Source organism: Phocoena phocoena, chromosome 15 (assembly GCF_963924675.1).
Source record: "Phocoena phocoena chromosome 15, mPhoPho1.1, whole genome shotgun sequence".
In the NCBI taxonomy this organism is placed as follows: domain Eukaryota; kingdom Metazoa; phylum Chordata; class Mammalia; order Artiodactyla; family Phocoenidae; genus Phocoena; species Phocoena phocoena.
Window position 1 is genome coordinate 30856376 of NC_089233.1, and position 14155 is coordinate 30870530.

General features: G+C 46.7%; 1 protein-coding gene across 2 annotated transcripts in view; it reads left to right on the forward strand.

Annotated features, from left to right (window-relative positions):
- Positions 1–14155, forward strand: part of USP7 (ubiquitin specific peptidase 7) — a 56477-nt gene that overhangs the window by 35897 nt on the left and 6425 nt on the right. For both annotated transcript variants that reach the window (XM_065893530.1, XM_065893531.1), the window contains exons 7-22: positions 556–686; positions 1144–1198; positions 2221–2301; positions 2402–2492; positions 4801–4883; positions 6767–6876; positions 8190–8346; positions 9124–9268; positions 9530–9660; positions 10575–10709; positions 11086–11187; positions 11363–11468; positions 12251–12343; positions 12433–12500; positions 12831–12931; positions 13770–13923. In XM_065893530.1, the coding sequence (XP_065749602.1) occupies positions 556–686; positions 1144–1198; positions 2221–2301; positions 2402–2492; positions 4801–4883; positions 6767–6876; positions 8190–8346; positions 9124–9268; positions 9530–9660; positions 10575–10709; positions 11086–11187; positions 11363–11468; positions 12251–12343; positions 12433–12500; positions 12831–12931; positions 13770–13923 (1743 nt within the window). The remainder of the gene's footprint in view (positions 1–555; positions 687–1143; positions 1199–2220; positions 2302–2401; positions 2493–4800; positions 4884–6766; positions 6877–8189; positions 8347–9123; positions 9269–9529; positions 9661–10574; positions 10710–11085; positions 11188–11362; positions 11469–12250; positions 12344–12432; positions 12501–12830; positions 12932–13769; positions 13924–14155) is intronic.

Sequence of the window (14155 nt, forward strand, 5' to 3'; positions counted from 1 at the left end):
TAAAATTGATTAGTTGAAAAACTCCTGGTCAGGAATCTTAATTTTTCACTTACTATAGCTAAAACTTCTAAAAATTATAAAATCTAACGGAGGATAGTTACTTGCCCTTTAGGAATGCCGTGCAAGCAGGGGAGCAGCACAGGCAGCACACACTCCTGGTGTTGGGGGGACCATTGGCTGGTCTGCTGGCGTGTCCTTTTCGCACCATTCTTCCAGGCAGCGTTAATTACCAAGATAGGATGATATCTTGGGGATACTTGAGTGTGGTTAATTGCAGTAGCATTGAAGTTTCATCAACTCTTTTGTTCAAAGTCACGTTAAGTTAAAAAATGTTGCTCTGCTCTAAGAAGTATGAAATAGAAGTGGTTCTCATTGGATGGTGAGCCTTAAGTAATTTTTTAAATTCTTTTTTCACTGTCTTGATTTTTAAAAGACCTTTTGACCCTTTGGGGGGGGGATAGTTAAAAGCCCTACCCAACTGCCTTCATCATTGTGGTGTTAGAAATGATACTTTCACATAAAATTCCATTTTTATTTCTGAATCAATTCTTTTAGGCTGTGTACATGATGCCGACAGAGGGCGACGATTCATCCAAAAGCGTCCCTTTAGCATTGCAAAGAGTGTTCTATGAATTACAGCACAGTGATAAGCCCGTAGGAACAAAGAAGCTGACCAAGTCGTTCGGGTATGTGTTGGGAGACCTGTCCATTCTGCTGCTCGAGGGCTGAGCTAGTGGACGGGGAAGGGTTGAGAGCAGAGCTCAGGCACTTGAGTATGTCAGGGCATTTTATCAGTGTCCTTTGTTTGACCTCTTTGGAAATGGAGGCTTTTAGAATTTTGCTTGAGAAGCAGTTCACCACTTAGGTTTACCTGTCAAGGAAAGGATAACATATGGTCTCCAAGTTTCTGTACATTTACTTGCAAACACGACCTCCCCTTACAGTAAGATGTTCAGAACAGTATAAAGTTGTGAACATTTTGGTGTCTGGATAAAATTCAGTTTGTCTTTGAATTATAATCTTCATAAAAATTTAAGAATAATGACTAATTACATGGTTTGGTTTTTTAGTCTGAGTTGCTTGTTAATTTACTCTTGTTTGAAATCTGGAAGTTTAAATATAAATTCATCTTCTCTCTCTAAGGTGGGAAACGTTAGATAGCTTCATGCAGCATGATGTTCAAGAGCTCTGTCGAGTGGTGAGTTTTCAGCCGTAATTGTTTACTACTTACATTTCATATTTTGAAGCACTGTCAGAAGTTGTTACCAAGTAAAACCTCAGACCTACTTCAGTCACTATCATTCCAGTTATGCCCATCTTTGTTCAGGACCAGAACTAGGCTAGAAAGAAAAGACAGCATGTATCTAGTTTAAAACCAGAAAGACTGAAAAATTATTCGATAGGGAAGTGTGAGGGAAAATTAAATTTGAATAGTATAGGTAGTGTACTTTTAATGTGTTAAATTGGCATAATTACCAGAGTTATTAATCCAAGAAACAACAGATTGGCTTGAGTAGCTGTCCTGATGATCCCACTTCACTTTAGAATAGTGACTTCTGTTCTTACTCTGTAGCACAAGACCCAGACCCCGCCTTGGCACAGAACTTCTGGTTGAGGCAGACCTGTGTGGGGGATCTTCCCCCAGACCATCTCTAGTCACTAGCAGACGCGCACTCTTCCAGTTGTGATGAAAGAAATACACACATACACACACACACACACACACTCACACTCACACACAACATGGAATGGCTATTCAAGGTGATTGGCTGGGCAAGGTGTGTTTTCTTTTTTGCAGCACTAGCTGGATTGAATCCAGTTCATTAAATATCCATGGACAAACCAGTCAATCCTGTTGACAGGCTCAACCTCATTAATCTCTTGGTGTGGACCAATACGAGTTAAGTTTAGTGCTCAATTTACATGCTTTTCCACAGAGGTAAAATGAATATAAAAAATGCTTCTAAAGGCACTACAGATTACTAATTCATTCCAAAGGCTGTATAGTAGAGGGTTAATCTCAACTGTTGCATGTAGATATTTTTGTAAATATCCAACCAAGGAAGAAGATTTTTGTATGTTTTTGATAATTGCATGCTAAAGGTCATAATATTTATAGTCTAGAATTTCTTTGACCATTGAAATTTCCTAGTCACGTTTCAAATTACTGTATGTTAATTAAGCATAACATTTTCTGAAAGCCAAAACTTTCTCTTCCAGTTGCTTGATAATGTGGAAAATAAGATGAAAGGCACGTGTGTAGAAGGCACCATACCTAAATTATTCAGAGGCAAGATGGTGGTATGTGATAACCAGTTTTAAAGAGTGATTTTTAAAGATTTTAAACATGCTAATGTTTTGACGGTTAATGCTTAAGCCATCTTATTTTCCTTATTTGTAGTCATATATCCAGTGTAAAGAAGTAGACTACCGATCTGATAGAAGAGAAGATTATTATGATATCCAGCTAAGTATAAAAGGAAAGAAAAATAGTAAGTTCTGTGTACATAATGGCACCACCACCTTTTCATTATTTGGTTTGGTGTAATGCTTCATTGACACAGTGGTTTTTATTGAAATATAGTGTAGAGAAAATTGCCCAAATGGTGAAGGTACTGAGTGAACACAGTCTGGTGACCCCACCCAGGTCAAGAAACAGAACATTTGCAAAGCAAGATGGTGGCCCTTCCTGGTCACTGCCTCCCCCTCCTCACAGGAAACCAGTGTTTGGCCTGCTGACATTCTTTCCTTGGTTACTTTTGCGTGTTTTGTGGTATTTATTTACGTAGATGGCATCGTGTAGGGTATGTGTCTTGTTCTCTCTTTTCTTTTTCTCAGCGATGCCTCCATGCACTTCATCCTTATATTGAGCAGCAGTAATGGGTCATTTTCATGGCTTTATAGTATTCCACTTCAGGAATATAACACAAATGTTTGAAACCATTCTTTCCTTGATGGGTGTTCGGGTTGTTTTCAGTGTGAGGCTGGTAGGTGTGAGGCTTGTTGGCCGGTCTTGTGTCCGCCCCTGGTGCATTTACGGTGAGTGGAATGCTGGCTCGTAGGGCCTGTGTGTATATGTCGAGCTTAGCAGATACAGCAGTTTATCCATTTCTGCTCCACCAGTAGGGTGCGAGCAGTTGTTCCACATCCACTCCAGAGCCGTCAGTCGTCAGACTGGCATTTTGGTGGGAGAATGGTGCTATCTTGAGTTCAATTTGCATTGCCCTGGAAGTCGGGGAGATTTTACCTTTTCGAATGCTTATTGGCAATTTGGGTGTCTTCCTGAACATATGGAATGTAGTTCGTAATAACTTGATGTCCTGGTCCAATAATTCCGTGATTTCTGGATCTGTCTCCATCGATTCACTTTCCTTCTCTGGCTGTGAGTTCCAGCTTCTTTTATTGGTCATCTTTTATTGGATGCCATCTTTTATTGGATGCCATCTTTTATTGGATGCCAGCTGTTGTGATTTTTATCCTGTTGGGTATTGGATATTCTTACCCTTTGTTCTGGGGCACATTTCGTTATTTGGAGATAGCTGATTCCTTCAAGACCAGAAGGAGCCTCTCACGTCGCCGGGGCTCTCCTGCGTGGCTCTCCCCGGGGCCCTCCGTCCTGCACGTGGCCACTGCCTCGGGCCCCTGAAATCCCCACCCTGTCTCAGGGAGACTCTGGGGCCCGTTGGGGTTTCTCTGCCCTGCGCTGCAGCCTGGAAGGTCCACGCAGTGAGCTGGGGCATTGGAGGGCTCTCAGTGGCCACGTCCTGTCCTGCCTGTTGTCCCGCGTGTGAATACGGTTGTTGGCCTTGTAATGGAGCCCAGTGCAAGGGAGGGAGTGCGCTTCCTGTTACTCCCTCACGGCCACAACGCGCGAGTTCTTCACGGGCTGTGTTCGCTGCTGCTCGCCTGGGTTTCGGGCTCTCCGCCAGCGTGGGGCTTGCCTTTTCACTCTTGCAGTGCGCCCGTTTGGTTAACAGAATGTCATAACTGTAGTGAAATCCAGGGTATCAATCTTTGCTTTTTGTGTCTTGAGAACACCTGCCCTGAAGTCTTAAGATAATTCTCTTATCTGTTACTTTTTTCTCTTTTCTGTTTATTTACAGTCCACCCAGAATAGTTTCTTTCTGCTTACGGTCAGAGTGGACCAAAGGTGCTCTGCTGCCCCTTTGTCAGCAGTGAGCCCTTCGCATCTGTGTAGACCTCTTTCTAGACTCTACCTCCTGGTCCATTGGCTATCATCCTTGGATGGATTCTTCCTTCTTCCTTTTCAGCTTTATTGTGGTTTAAGTGACAGGATCGTAAGGTGTTTAAAGTGTTCATCATGGTTATTTGGTATGCTCAGGTATTGTGATAGCATGACTGCCTTCTGGTCAATGAACTTGACTTACACGTGGCAGCGTTATCAGCCGTGTCCCCGTGCTGTGCACAGGAGCCTCCGCTCTTACTCCCTCTCACAGCAGAAGCCCGTGTCCCCTTCCAAACTCTCCCTCTTCCCCCACCTCAGCCTCCCACATGCCTGCTCTCTTTCTGCACCGACTTTAGAATAAGTGTTTGGGTTAAAATTTGTACTTTAACATTACTTAAGTTTATTAAAAACATTGACTCCATGTTATCATGTAACACCCTCAGTGGCCTTAAGAGTTCACACCTTTTGCTGGATCAGTGAAGTTGCAGACCTGTGCTCACAGCTACAGTTATTTACATTCCTCCCTGGTGTGCCTGAATTGATTGATTGACTATGTTATAATCAAAGCTTTAGTGATAACTTCAGCTGACTTTTTTCTCTTTCTCTCTTGAAAGTATTTGAATCATTTGTGGATTACGTGGCAGTAGAACAACTAGACGGTGACAATAAATACGATGCCGGGGAGCATGGCTTGCAGGTAACTTGGAGATATTGTGTGCTAGTGTCCCGCTGTATCTTTCAACTTTGTTTTCAGATCTTTTGCTTAACTGTGAACTAAACATTCACTTGTATCTTTTCACATGCCGCTGGTGTTTAGAACGCAGAAGGATTTTATTTCTCAGTCTGGACGTTGTGTTAGAGAGCTCTGATCGTGTTGCTGGTGTAGACAGGCAGGAGTGGGGAAGGTGTTGTGCCTCCTGGCTACCAGAGGCAGAACCATCACCCGACACGTGTACTCCACCCCCACCCCCCCAATTCCATCCACAACTCTGCCCCTTACTTCACTGGTGTCTGTGCCAGAGCTTCCCTCAGTTTCTCCTAGTCACAGATAGAACTGCTTAGTCACTGGGACTCTGGTTTTGGCTGGTGGTGGTGCTTTGCTCCCCCACCGCCCCAGTGGAGTGTCAGTTTTCTGAGGATCCTGACTTCCAGAACGAGGAGTGCATTTTCTGTTATTTGTTCCATACTTGGTGTCCCTGCTTGTTTTCCACAAGGCCCCGCAGGAACTCTGGCAGAACAATGAGTGTTGTAAACAAGCGGCAGTGCATGGTCAGATAGAGGGGCCCGGACTGTGGCCTGGTCAGGCTGCTTGGGGGGTCAGCAGCATCCTCACGGGTCCAGCCCTCCAGGTCTGTCTTGCAGCCTCATAACCTTGACTCACTGGCTCAACTAATTTATGATTTTTTTCGGACCATCCTGGGTTTACCAAGCTCGCACATTTATAATTCACGGTGCTGGTGAGCCCATTTTGCCGTGGGTCACAGACCTGCTGTCCTCCTGCTTGGTCAGGCCACTGATTTGTAGATCAGTAAGTTACTTGGCAAACATGCCACTGGTTTGCTTAGGAAACACTTGAGTCAACTCACAGAATTGCCCTTATCCACACTGGATATTTTTGGCTCTGGGTGAACAAAATGTATTTTAGAATCAGACTCTCAATGGACAGTGGCTGAGAAACAGGATTCTTCTATTATTATTTCAAGTTGTACTAAAACCGTGCCATTCCTTTGTGTGGCAGTAGGTTCCTGGGTTTTTGTTTTTCTTCCCAGAACTACCCAGTTTCCTTAACCATGCTAATGTACAACAGAGAACATTGCCACCTAGGACACCAGTTCCTCCAGGTGGGTGTGTTCTAGCCAGCGTTGGAAATAAGGTTTACAGCTCCGAAGGAAGGGCCAGACAGGAAATACAGCCGTGCTGAGGGCCGCCAATGGCCTGGTGGTGACTGGCTTTGGAGAAGGCTTATTTGAGTGAGGACTCAGCTGGCTGAGGTGGGTGGAGGAGTGAGGCTGGGCCTCTCCCCCAGAGGCCTTGCTGGGGGCTGTCCTTTGCCCCAGAGGCTGGTGACGCCTGGGCAGAGGCTGTGACGGTGGTCAGAGGGCCTTGCTGATACCGAGTCGGAGGGGTCTTCAGAAGCAGGAGTGAACAGTTAGCACTGACCGAGCTCACGGGGAAGGACGGCGGTCACAGGCAGTTCTCCCAACCCAGACCGTGCTCGTCTTATTCTGTTCTGGTGTCCATAGGCACACCTCATTCACATAATCATAATCCTCTGCTTTTCCGTTTGATTTTCCCGTGTTTCTCCAGAATTTTCGTAGTGTTTAATGACTGTGTTAATAGGGCAACAAGTGACTGAGCTGTAATTTACTTCACTGTTCCCCTGTCGCTGGACATCAAGATAGAGTATAATGCAAACTAAGAGGAAATCCCCCACACAGAACATTTTAAAGGCACCCTGTGCCCATCTCCCTACCAGAAGTTCCCAACGTGTTCCACCCTTGCTGTGAAATGCTGTTGCTTTTGTTGCTTCGAGAAATAAGTAGAGGTAAACTAAACCTGTGCTTCTTTTTCAATGTTCAGGAAGCAGAGAAAGGTGTGAAATTCCTAACGTTGCCACCAGTGTTACACCTGCAACTGATGCGATTTATGTATGACCCTCAGACGGACCAAAATATCAAGATCAACGATAGGTAATCTAGAGTGGGATGTGAGAGTTAAGATTTACCCATCATCCTGATTTAGGGGGTTAGTCTCAGTGCTTTGTCTAGTTTTTCTGTTTTCGGTCTCATCTCTGATGTATTTAGATTTCCTCTCTGCCGAGGTGTCCCAAGAACTGTGCTTTTGAAGGGATAATTTCAGGGGCTGCTTCCTCCGTATCTCCTCCTCAGGGAGCCCCTCTGTCTACACTGTGGCAGGCTGAAGTCTGTGGGGGAGAGGGTACTTCCTGCTGCACAGGCTTGGCTTTCCCCAGAAGTGGCATTTGCTGTTATTACTCTACTGGTTTACATAGGATTCTCCAGTATGTTATCTCTCAGTTGGTATAGGCTTATAGAGTGAGCTAGATTCCTCAGGAATGCTGGCATAGGTGGGTGTGGCCCCCATTCCAGGTGTTTTATAGATCCTTAAAGTACCAGTTAAAAGGTTGCTACCACACACTGCTTTGTCTGGTTCAGGAGACAGAACTTGTACCCTGATTAGTTGGAGCAGTAACTTTGTACTCCTTGGTCAGGGGGTACAGCCTGACAATAACCAGCCTCCTAGAGGTTGGTCAGTCACCCCTGAAACTCGGCGGAGAGTGACTCGATCATATCACCTGCCACCAGCCGGGCCTGCTCGTCTGTTCTTGCCCTTTTCCGTGGGGTCTCTTGAGACAGCAGACCTCACAGACGAGCAGCCTGCAAGCTAGGCCCAACCTGCTGGTGTGCTTTGTTGGGTCCTCACCTTGGTTTTCTTTCTATTTTTATTGGAATTAGTTGCCAACATTTTTTCAGATCGTGAGATTTCACATAAAAGTCCAGATTTCTGGCATCTGGCATTCAAAACACTTGGCAGTGCCGGGCCTGAGTTCCCAAGGGCCGTGCTGGGTGGCAGCTGCCCCTCCACACCCAGGCTCGTGCTCTGCTCAGCACCACGGTCCTTGTGCACCCACCTCACGCTCTTCCTGCCTCTCAAGCACCCCCTGCCGCCCCCGTTCACGACAACATTCGGAAATATCCACAGCCTAGAAAAGTCAGTGTGTTTTTGTCACAAAAACTGACTTATGTAATATCCTGGAATTTAAAATTCCGTTAGGTGTGTCAGTGCTTTATAGGTATTTTTCTCAAATCAAGCTTCAGATTTTGTTGACGTGTGAATAATTTGTTGTGATGAGTGGGAGCTGCCCTTTCCAAGTAAAGAGGAGCCAATGAATTAGAAGATCTAACAAGGAATAAAGCCTAAAGGTGAAGTATTTTAGGAGTAAATGAAACCTGGATTTCTCTTAAAATGTTTTTATTTTAAATAGGTTTGAGTTCCCCGAACAGCTACCACTTGATGAATTTTTGCAAAAAACGGATCCTAAAGACCCTGCAAATTATATTCTTCATGCAGTCCTGGTTCATAGTGGAGATAATCATGGTGGACATTATGTGGTTTATCTAAACCCTAAAGGGGATGGCAAAGTAAGTGCTGGGGAGGAGGTAGGGTGGACGTGATGCTGTGTAGGGGATTCAGTTACGCTCAGCTTCAGACTTGGCCTTGATAGTGAAGGATCCCTTCTTGGCCTCTGTGTCTGTATGTTCCTGATACTTTTAAAGGTGGTTGGTAAATTATGATTGTACTTGATATATACATCCCGTTATTAGTATTGAACGTTGGACCTTATAGGATCCCTTTACATCTAACATGAGGCACTTAGTTTCCACTTAGAATAATCGTCTGTGGCCCGCACTCACGGGCCCGCATTGGTTGTGTGTTATTGCGCGTGCCCCCGCGCGATGTAATGCGCAGTCTCTGCCTGGTTCACGTGGATCCCATCACGTGATCTTCACCAGGAGGAGCAGATGAGGGTCTTGGGGTCTGTGTCCAGCGCCACAGGGCCAGTGAGGAACAGAGCCGAGGTGGAGCCCGTCCAGCTCATGCCGAGGGGATTTGAAGGCGGGGCCCTCGTGGCACCAGATGCGGAACCTGTAACTGTAGGGTTAGTGCCATTTAAAACGACTCCATCCACAGTGGACAGAGATGGAGCCTAAGCGCTGAGGCTTAGGATATTTGAGTACATCACAGAAATTGCCCATGGACGGATATTAGCAATTTCTCCAGAATGTGGGATGAGGACGGCAGAAGTGCTGGCGAGTTTTGTGAGGGTCACCTGAGGCAGGTCATGTATTTTCGGAGAATGCTGCCTTTTACTTTGTGTGCTCCTCAAAGCGCCGTATCTCTGCTGCTCCCCGTTGCAGTGGTGTAAGTTTGACGATGACGTGGTGTCCAGGTGTACGAAAGAGGAGGCCATCGAGCACAACTACGGGGGCCACGACGACGACCTCTCCGTGCGGCACTGCACCAACGCCTACATGCTGGTTTACATCCGGGAGTCGAAGCTCAGTGAGTGGAGCGGGTGTGTCGTGCCCTGGCTGTGCCGAGCTCGCGGCTGGGCCCTGAGCCTCGCCCGCTGGGGCATTTTATACCACGTTACAGTGGACCTAAGCTGGAGCCACCTGTCCAGACACTTGCCTGCTTATGCTGCCTTACAGCAGCATCTGGAAGCAGCTGGATTGGGGTTGTGGGTTTGGATGTGGACCCAGGGTGGCTTTATTTGCGATGACGTAGTGCACAGAGGTGAAGGAAGATGCGTTTGTCCTGCAGGTGAGGTTTTACAAGCTGTCACCGACCATGATATCCCTCAGCAGTTGGTGGAACGATTGCAAGAAGAGAAAAGGATCGAGGCTCAGAAGCGGAAGGAGCGGCAGGAAGCCCATCTCTACATGCAAGTGCAGGTCAGCCTCTGGGCAGGCACGAAGCTGCTTCGCAGGCCAGGGCGTCGGCGACTTGTCTGGGCAGCCCCCTGAGCGTGCGACTGAGGAACTGCAGGCCAGTTGCCTGACCGTTGGGAATGTTCTTTCCAGTTCAGGATATGGGCTTAGATGTGAGAGGTACTCAGGCTGCCAGAGCAGCAGTGTCTTAGTGTTTATAAAGCATGCAGGGGACCAGAGAAGGAAGGGCGAGCAGAACCCAGATGAGGCCTGGCAGGGAGAGCTCTGGCAGCTGGGGGGGTGGGGGTGGGGGGTGAACTGCCAGGTGGTTTTGGTTCATGATTTAGTTGCAGTTAGGAAAACAGGCATTTGTTCTAACAAGTTGATAGACTACCTGGAGAAAAAGGTACATGTGCATCCTGGCTTTATCATGTTTGGGGATCACCATCCAGATGGATTTCTAGTTGATGTTTATGGATGAGTTTAGAATGGCTGCATGGAAATATGTAGGGTTTCCAAATATTCGTACCTGATTTAGTTCTTGGTCATTTTGGTGCTTTTCTGCTTGGGTCTTCTGTAGAAGGTTCATCAAAGCAAAAGACTAGTTGTTCGTTTGTTTTGTTTTGTTTTGCGGTACGCGGGCCTCTCACTGTTGTGGCCTCTCCTGTTGCGGAGCACAGGCTCCGGACGCGCAGGCTCAGCGGCCACGGCTCACGGGCCCAGCCGCTCCGCGGCATGTGGGATCTTCCCGGACCGGGGCATGAACCCGTGTCCCCTGCATCGGCAGGCGGACTCTCTGCCGCTGCGCCACCAGGGAAGCCCAACACTAGTTGTTTTTAGTTTTAGCATTTGAACCTTGGTTTCGATCAGCCTGACCTGGTTCTCTTTTGTGTGTTAGTGGTGTAAACTCCATTCTGCATTTTCATCCCTATTTGCAGATTGTTGCAGAGGACCAGTTTTGTGGCCATCAAGGAAATGATATGTACGATGAAGAAAAAGTGAAATACACTGTGTTCAAAGTGTTGAAAAACTCCTCGCTTGCTGAGTTTGTCCAGAACCTCTCTCAGACCATGGTGAGCGCCCGTCCTCCTGTTGATAGTTCTCTCTCCTTTTCCATAACTGGACCCTGGAGGATCGTGCCCTTGGAGGCAGGCACTGTGTCCAGACACCACCTGAGAGTGAGCTTGGGACCAGAGTTCCTTCCCTTCCGGGTTGTGCCCTCTGGCATCTCCCCTAATTTCCCCCTCCTCCGCCTGCCTCCCCCTTGGTAAAATGGGCTTGAACTTCCGGGGTACCAGAGATCCCGAAGGCCAGGTCACTGTTGCCCACACCAGCAGGGAGAGCTGTAGTCATGATTTTTTTCCCCTTATAATCATAGAATCATTTCCTTGATGTTGAATTAAAATATAAGCTGATTTTGCTTCAACTAATTTAACTAATTATTTCCAGGGATTTCCTCAAGATCAGATTCGACTGTGGCCCATGCAGGCGAGGAGCAATGGCACCAAACGACCGGCCATGCTGGATAACGAGGCCGACGGCAGCAAGACGGTGAGTGTGGCGGTCTGGTCTGGTCTGGGTGTGCGCGGCAGGCACTGTGTGCCCTGCGGTATCCCCCTCGGTCCAGTCACATAGAGTTGGATCTTGTCTTCAGTACTTGAATATAGTTTTTCACTCTCACTTAGCCATTAAAATCTTCTAAGCTCAGCATCTCTTTTGGGAATAGATGATTGAACTCAGTGATAATGAAAACCCTTGGACAATATTCCTGGAAACAGTTGATCCGGAGCTGGCTGCTAGTGGAGCAACGTTACCCAAGTTTGATAAAGATCGTGAGTGCCTCCTCCCCCAGCCCAGCACCTCCAGAGAGTGGAGTTTTATTCCCGGAGTGTCGTTCTAAACACACAGGGTTAAGTGTTCTTCCCTTGCAAAGAAATCTTGTTAATCCCCAAAATGCTCGCAAAACATCCACCGTGTTCAAGGCTTCTTGATGAAGTCAAATCAAACCGACTGTGGGTTGTAGCGTCCTGGCAGGTGAGAAGGTGGCAGCAGCGTGGAGTCCAGCACATTCCACATTTTTCTAATCACGCTGGTCTTGTATATACTTGACAGATGGTGTAGAGCAGGGGTTGCTGTCAAGGGCCAGATAGTGAATATTTCATGCTTTGTGGGCCATACCGCCTCGGTCTGCTATTGTAGCTACTAAGCAGCTACAGAGATTAGGTAAAAGAACTGTCTTCCAGCGCAACTTCATTTACAAAACAGGTAGGTCCAAGATTGCTTATTTGTATTACTTCAAGTGGTCACTTCTCCGGCAGAGACTCAGACACAACCTTTAACGATACTTCGATGGTAAAACACTGCTAGTGAGGACCAGGTCTTAAAACTAGGTTTCCTAAATTCTCTGCACGCATTCTCATCTTTCCTGCTTCAAATGCAGTGTTTCCCATGGGTTTGAGGTTAGAAATGATGCCTCAGACCTAGGATCAGCCTCTTAACAAGCTCCATTGCACACGGTAACTTTCAGGTGCCCTGAGTTGTCGTTTCCGTTGCTATTTATTAACATGGCACTGACCAGAAGATCCTAACGAAGCCTGTTTATTTAACCTTGTAGATGATGTGATGTTATTTTTGAAGATGTACGATCCCAAAACACGGAGCTTGAATTACTGTGGGCATATCTATACACCAATATCCTGTAAAATACGTAAGTCTGGCAGCAGTCACCTTCTGAGTTGATTGTGCCAAAGTCTCAGTGTATCACAGCTCTGAATTCTTCATTTTTCTTGAACCTAGGTGACTTGCTGCCAGTTATGTGTGACAGAGCAGGATTTATCCAAGATACTAGTCTTATCCTCTATGAGGTTTGGATCCTTATTTTTCTGTAATCAGCACATGGTTAGTGGTTTGGGGAGGACGACTTCTGCATGTTTTGCTAGCCCTGCATTTGTTGTGTCAAGACCACAGCTAAATGGGGCCTCGGGTGATCTTGAGTCAGAATCCTCTCGGTACGTTTCTGATGTTTCCCTCTTTAGGGTCAGTGATTATTATATCCTTATTACTAGTATTTCCTACTATTTACTCAAAATTGTAGGGCTGTTGGAATTGGGTATAGAGAAAATACATACAGTGTGTGGCCGTATTAAACATTGGACAGATGTTGCGTTGTAACCATGTCCTTTCTTTTACTGTAGGAAGTTAAACCGAATTTAACAGAGAGAATTCAGGACTATGACGTGTCTCTTGATAAAGCCCTCGATGAGCTAATGGATGGTGACATTATAGTGTTTCAGAAGTACGTACTTTTTGAAGTTATCTCTTTGTACTAATATCAGAAGAGACCCTGAGTCACGTTTTGTTTGACATTGACAGAATGTTGACAGCAGTTGGCCTTCTCTGGGTTTTGGAATTAGGGGTGGCAAGCATTTTCCTCATTGAATGCATTTCCCAAAAATGTCTACAGCGAGCATGACAACTAGTAGCGGGAGGGCAGAGGTCTTTAGGGAAGGGCAAGATTGTTTTCTTTCCTTGAAAACATGAAATTCTTAGAATGCACCTACTTGGGTAATCACTTTAATCTGTCTGCGTGGAAGCCGGCAGGTGTGCAGTCTGAAGGCAGCCTGATGACGCACTCGGCCCTTTCCTTGCTCTTGAAACCGTTTTGCCAGGGCAGGGCAGCCCTGAACACTGACCACAGGGAGGCTGCAGGGCCCGGTGGCCAAGAGCAGGGGTGGCAGACCTCTCGTTTAAGGGCCAGGCAATAAACATTATAGCGGCGACGCGGTCCTGCAGCCTTTGCAGGGAAGTGATAACCTATCAAGTCCCGGTCGGGGAGTAGACTCAGCAGAGCCAGCAGGGTGGGCCCCGCAGTGCATCCTGAGTCCTTTCCCTTGTCTGCGGAACGAGAGGGCACTGTTCTGTTTCGGGAGCGAGATCGGGAACGGAAAGCAGCCAGCCCTGTGCATGGCTCAGCGCACACCTCTGTCCACAATCGCCTTTGCTTGATAGCCGGGCAGGCTCCCAGCATCGGGAAATGCTAGCCTGAGTTTAGATCCACACTGCTCAGCATCACTGTTACTTGGGAGGTGATGCCTGAACCCTGGCCTGGACTTTGTCTGTGTTTTTCCCCCCAGGGATGACCCCGAAAATGATAACAGTGAATTACCCACTGCAAAGGAATATTTCAGAGATCTCTACCACCGTGTCGACGTGATTTTCTGTGATAAAACAATCCCCAATGATCCTGGATTTGTGGTTACATTATCAAATAGAATGAATTATTTTCAGGTATTTGATGAAATGCTCTTTTCCCTTCAGATTCCATATCAGAGAGACCCAGTTCTTTTTTACAAAGCTTGCTGATGAGGCTGTGTAATGGGTTTGGTTCTGGAGGAGGGGTTGCAGTCCACTGTCTGAGGAAGTTCTTGATGCAAGTGGGTTGGTGTTGATGTTGCCGGGGGATCGGAAGCTCTTTTCCCCTCACTCGCCTACCCCCACCCACTGCCCTGTCTTCTTGCTC